Source organism: Crotalus tigris, unplaced genomic scaffold, assembly GCF_016545835.1.
Source record: "Crotalus tigris isolate CLP2741 ecotype Arizona unplaced genomic scaffold, ASM1654583v1 scf7180000019953.484404808:943566, whole genome shotgun sequence".
Classification (NCBI taxonomy): Eukaryota; Metazoa; Chordata; class Lepidosauria; order Squamata; family Viperidae; genus Crotalus; species Crotalus tigris.
Genome location: NW_024097788.1, coordinates 701,034 through 707,033, shown reverse-complemented (window position 1 = coordinate 707,033; position 6,000 = coordinate 701,034). Strand labels below are relative to the sequence as shown.

Sequence of the window (6,000 nt, the reverse complement as noted above, 5' to 3'; positions counted from 1 at the left end):
GTGCATTAAAGATGTGGGACTGCCCTTGAAGATGGGGTAAGCTACAACTGGTGCTTGTATGGATGCTCAAAAACTGGGGAGGACGGGCAGCATAGTGAGAATACCAATAGAAGAGAATATTTGTAGCTCAGGATTGAACTGTGGATCCTTGGTGCTCTCTGAGCTTGGTTCTTTTCTTGCAGATGTTTCATTACCAAACTAACATCATTAGTGCTAGAAAGGAGTGGAGTCTGCTCTCATTTTATATTCTGACTCCCACCCCATCAGGACTTACCATGGAATATTTGGGTAAGTGGAAAGGGCCAATGTAAATATAGCAGGACTGGGTAAGTATAGAAAGGGCCAGAAAAATCTGGATTCAAATCCACTCTCAGCCATAGATATATACTAGGTGACTCTAGATTAGTACCGTAGGTACCCTCTGACAACTCAACTTAATTGGTTGTTGTGAAGAAAATTGCAAAAACAGCCACGATACCTCTTTAGATCTTAAAGATAAAGCAAAAATAAACAACTTTATTATTTTATTTATTAGTCAACACTACTTAGGCTGACAAATGCAAATGCTAATTAAAACTTTTCCCTTTTTTAAAAAAACTCACAGGGCTTTTAAAACTGGCGTGGGATAGCTTAAGCTATTGACACATTTATGGAAAATTCTGCATCAATATACACACAGCTAGATTAGAAAGAGTTTGTGCTGGATATTGAATCCTTTTTTAATATGTTACATATTGAATTAATATGTTTTTTAACTAAATCTGGCACTAAAGAGAATATATTTACACCGTGCCCTTAATTTTCTTAGCAAATTAACCCATTTTCTGGCTCTGCATAACACACTGAACCCCCAACTAACTAACCAAGTAAATGGACTGAATTTACACAAGAAGCTATTTCACAAAAAGGGTGCATGTTATGTGAAGGCAATTATTAGCCATGAGTTGTCCTGGTTAAATACACTGTTTGAAGTCATCCATAATGAGCAATAATTGGAACATAGACACAATTAATCATTCTCCAGTTACCAACTTGAGCAGGCAACGTACCAATCAGTTGAGGAAAGGACCAACCAAAAACAACTTAATCTTGTACAAAAAGATTTCAGCCAAAACAATCTGAAGGATATTTATTGGTATCCCAAAACATGGACCCAGTGGGGTCAAAGATTTCCAAAACTTTGCATGTCTGTTGGGAAATGAAGACTAAGAAAGATGGAGTGAAGTTAGAATTTGCCATTAACCATCATCTGGAATTAAGATGGGCAACAGGTCACACACTTCCTCACCCGAAAGAGAGGTTTTGGGATCAACCTGAGGGAAAAGCTTTTGCTTAAAAATACCCTATTAAAATATGTATTTTTTAAAAAATCAATCTGAGCCTCTTCAGCAGAAAAGTTTTCAGAAGGAGCCTACTTTACTGCCCAGAACTTCATCTCCATTCGAGTCCTAGTAAGGCTGGACCAAGGGTCTTCAAACTTGGCCCTTTTATGACTTGTGTACTTCAATTCCCAGAATTCCTCAGCCAACATGCCTGGCTGAGGAATTCTGGAATTTAAAGTCCCCAAGTCATAAAAGGGCCAAGTTTGAAGACCCCTGGATTAGACTCTTGGCAGTTTCCCTCTTATGAACTCAACTGCCACATTCTTGCAACTCCTTTCTTATGAAATAAATGTTCATACAACTTCAAGTTGCCAAACTTCTTTGGCAATGTTAAGACTTTTTAATAAAAAGCACCCGCTGTAGCATTGCACATGAGGGAGCATTCTTGAATTGCTCTAGTTCACCATGCCCATCCGAGATCTGGCTCATGCAATGTGCCAAACGGGTGAGGAAACATCTGGAAACACAGGGTTAATTTTAAAAAATCGGGGGGGGGGATGCCAAGGACCACAATTGGCAGAATGATGCAAAACAGGCCAAATCCTTCTAGGTCAGACTGCCTGGTTAGAAAAAAAAATTGCTTTTTTGAGCGACGGCAATATTCCGAAGGATCAGACTTGGCCCTTTTATGACTTGTGGACCTCAACTCTCAGAATTCCTCAGTTAGTGTGCCTAGCTGAGGAATTCTGGGAGTTGAAGTCCACAAATCACAAAAGGGCCAAGTTTGAAGACCCCTGGATTAAGGCCTTGTAGCTCTGTCTTCTTCATCCTCAGGCTCCACCCATTTCACTTAACAAAATCAGAAGTTAAGGAGTGACTGCAATTATAGTGGTTTCTTGATAGAATCCAGCATTTACTTCCCAGTTCCAGCAAAAAAACACCTATTGGGCATAATGGGTTCTTTTAATGACCACTGCAAAAAGAGTCATAAAATTGAACCGGGTCATGTGGTGACTCCTTAACAACCACCATGACATACAACTCTAATTCCAGGCTCAGTTATGTATTCAGCCTCCTGGGTTTTAAAAAAAAACCAGTATAATTTGAGGGTCACACAGTAAATTATACCGTGTTTGTGTATAGAGAAAGGATCAACCTGAAAACGGGGGGGGGGGGGAATGATTTGCCATTGCGAAAGGAACGCCAAATAAAACAACCCCAAATGTGTGGTTTTATTATATTTAAATTTCTATTCTCTATGAAGCTTAAATATGTCTATCACATAGTTAACAATCATTGTCATTTTACATGTATAATACACAATACAGGACTAAAAAAAAAAGCACGGCACAAGGGAATGCAATAAAAATTACATTTCCTCAGCCTAAGTAAGTGATTCTTCTGTATCATTTTAAGAAGCTTTGAACTAAGAGACTCCTTAAGAAGCTGCACATCAAGAGCTCTTTAAAAAAAAAACACCCAAAACATATGTTTTACATTAAAAATTCAAAACACAACAGACCACCAATTTAATATTTTTAAGATTTGTTGCAAGATTAGAAATACACTAATAATTTTAATGTCCTGTTTCAAATTAATAAATATAATATAAAAATATACAGCACTTCATGAGAGGATGGGTGGGCTGAATTTTAAGAGAAAGTTAAATTTCACTTTCAAATGTATGCAGGTATGTTTTTAAAGAAAGGATCTCTGAATAGCTTCGACTGCTCTTCCGATAGAAATCTAAACCGGTAAGTTGTTCGATATCCCGCACTCTCGCTGTGTGCATTTTCAGGAGCTCTTCAACCCACCGGGATTCATCTTCAGAAGAATTCTGGAAGGAAAAAGACCCTTTTTAAAAATATATATATATATATTCTGTATCGTTCCAATTTTAGTATATGTGCTATATAAATATAACCAAAGACCTACATACAAACACCCGCAAAAACCTCAGAAAACAAATACAAAACAAACGAAGCATGAAGCTGAAAACACCAGCCTGAAGATGACGAATGGGACTTTGTCAAAACGTCGCCAAGACACTTCCAATTTTACGCGGGAGAGAAAACCCAAATAACCAAAGACCTATATATATATATATATATAGGTATATATAGGTATATATATATAGGTCTATATGTATATATATATATGTATATGTATATATATGTGTATGTATGTGTGTGTATATATATATATATATATATATATATATATATATATATATATATATATATATATATATATATATATATATGGTACAAATAAAATACGAACACCAGGAGAGTATAAATATAAAAATATACTTTACTAAAAGCTGCCAAGCTTTCGTTTGGAAACTCCAAACATCATCAGGGCTAAGGAGCCAGTAAACAATGATGACTTAAATGGGTTTTGCCGGCATCTGCAGCCGGCTCATGGACCGCGTCACCGGTCCCAGCCGGTTAATTAGTGTTCCAGATGTTTCTTTATTACTCTCCTTATGCTCCCTTCTATGGTTCTTCCGGATCGTTCCTTCCACTATCTCATTACTGGCATTCATCTCCTCCACCACCCCTTTATCCTTATTTCCTTCCATAGTACTGACCCTCCTCCCCTTTTTGTTTTCATTTTCCACCCTGGGGGCATCTGTTTCTCCACTATCAGTGTTACAAGCTTCCCTGAGCTCACTGACGCTCCCCCACACACACGCTTTTCTCAATCCCTGCTCCACACCCTTTCTTCTCACTCCTCCACTGTCATAAGTAACTTTCATACGGGTGTTGCATATTTGGGGGTCTATGCCCTCCTCCTCCGTCCTGGCAATCTTCGTGTCGACAGTTCTCCACCGTTCCATTTGTTTGCTGCGTGATCGGGTGCTTACTCCGTCTCTCAATTCATCATCCCCCCTCCTCCCTATCGCATGTTCTTTCCTATTGCTGATAGGAACGGTATTCAGGCGGACACCAGGTCTCCAAATCTTTGCATTCTGATTCCCCGCGTTCTCACTCTCCTCTCCTGTGCTCGTCTTTGGGGGGACTTCAAAGTGTTCGTCCCGGGGGGGGGAGGCTGTATTGTTGGTGGGGGTATTCCTTGTCTGCAGAGGATCCAGGCAGAACACCATGTCTCTCCCTTTCACCGTATGCCTAGGCAATCGAGCCGTGCTTTCGTTCTTCTCCCCCTACCCACAGCGTCAGGCTGCAGTGCCTTTATAGGTGAGCCGTCATTTGCACACGGCTCCTAGATCTTGTCGTAGGTCCTAATTGATTTAACTGCTTTTTAATTATGGCTTCCAAATGACGGCTCACCTATAAAGGCACTCTCCCACAGACCAGAATTAACCCTGACAATGTCAGAAGTATCTGATGAAAGCTTGGTGATCGGTGATGGTATTAAACTTTTATAGTTTATTATATTCCTGGTGTTCACGTTTTATTGGTAATTGACTATGGATTTACCCAGGAATCACATTTTTATTTTCACTATTCTTATTAATATATCTCCTTGATAGCTGCAAGAGACGTATAAACCAGTTGTTTATTGCTAAAAAGATATTTAAAAACAATAAAAACAACTATTTACAATGTTAAAAGAAACAACTTAGCTTTTGCTGGTCCCCTGCCAGCGTCCTCAGAGTGGGGCTCAGGGGGTGGGGAGATTCTTTTTATACGCCTTGCTGGTCTAACTGCTTACTCATTGCCCGTGTGATAGGGCCATCCTTCCTGATTAACTGTAATTGCCTTGGTTGCCCCGCCTTCTCTTTTTTGCACTCCAATTCCACACTTTTCCCCTCTCCCATCCTTGTCAATCTCCTCCCTCCCAGCACCATTGCCGCCGGTGTGCTCTCTAACCACTTCCTCCTACTCATTCTAGGCTGTGCATTCAGACCCAGTGTTCCAAAAGGCTTGCCATGAGGGCTCCCTTCTTTTCCGGCCCGTTGTTGCACGCTGTTCCTGCCTGCCGTCATCCATTCCTGTCAGTCTTTTTTTCTCCGATTTCCCTCCACTCCCAGAATGAGTAGGAGGGAGCGGTTAGAGAGCACACCGGCAGCAATTGTTTTTAAATATCTTTTTAGCAGTAAACAACTGGTTTATACCTCTCCCGGAGATCGAAGATTGTGTTATTGAACAAATATGCCTGGGATTCGCATCTTTGCAGTTATCAAGGACATTTATGGAAGAGCATCCACATATCTGGCCCAAAATTCCGGTTGGTAGTCAACAGAAATGAGTTTGGAACTTACATTGCAGCTTTCATCATTGTCAGGCCTATGCGGGAAAATATATGCCAAAACTGAAAGAGGCCCATCACACTTGTCAGCAGGCTGAGTGAAGTCTAAACAACTTGTGATGATGCTGTAGTAGTGAGTTGGAACCGGGATCGAACTTCCTTCCACATACCTAGAAGGTAGATTTTTCATCTTTTTACAAATGTGTCTTAAGGGAGATAAGGCAGCACAAATTCTGAGAAAATGATCAACCACTGATTTATTAGTTTTAAATCAATCAGAGGTGTCCAAATTCAGCAACTTTAAGACTTGTGGGAGTTGAAGTCCACAAGTTTTAAAGTGGTCAATTTGGGACACCCCTGAAATCAATTATTTCAACTGCCTTTTGAACAACAACAAAAAATCCTTACCTAGCTGATCATAACGAGAGGGACAAAATAGTCCCATCCCTGCACGAATTATTCT

At 40.0% G+C, this 6,000-nt stretch overlaps 1 protein-coding gene across 9 annotated transcripts in view; it reads right to left on the bottom strand.

Annotated features, from left to right (window-relative positions):
* Nucleotides 1-1,102: 1,102 nt before the first annotated feature.
* The window catches only part of ENPP2 (ectonucleotide pyrophosphatase/phosphodiesterase 2), an 81,452-nt gene continuing 76,554 nt past the window's right edge, over nucleotides 1,103-6,000 (bottom strand). For all 9 annotated transcript variants that reach the window (XM_039365067.1, XM_039365064.1, XM_039365069.1 and 6 more), the window contains 2 exons: nucleotides 5,551-5,707; nucleotides 1,103-3,159 (listed from right to left, as the gene is read on the bottom strand). In XM_039365067.1, coding sequence (XP_039221001.1) covers nucleotides 2,986-3,159; nucleotides 5,551-5,707 — 331 coding nt within the window. In that variant the 3' untranslated portion in view covers nucleotides 1,103-2,985. The remainder of the gene's footprint in view (nucleotides 3,160-5,550; nucleotides 5,708-6,000) is intronic.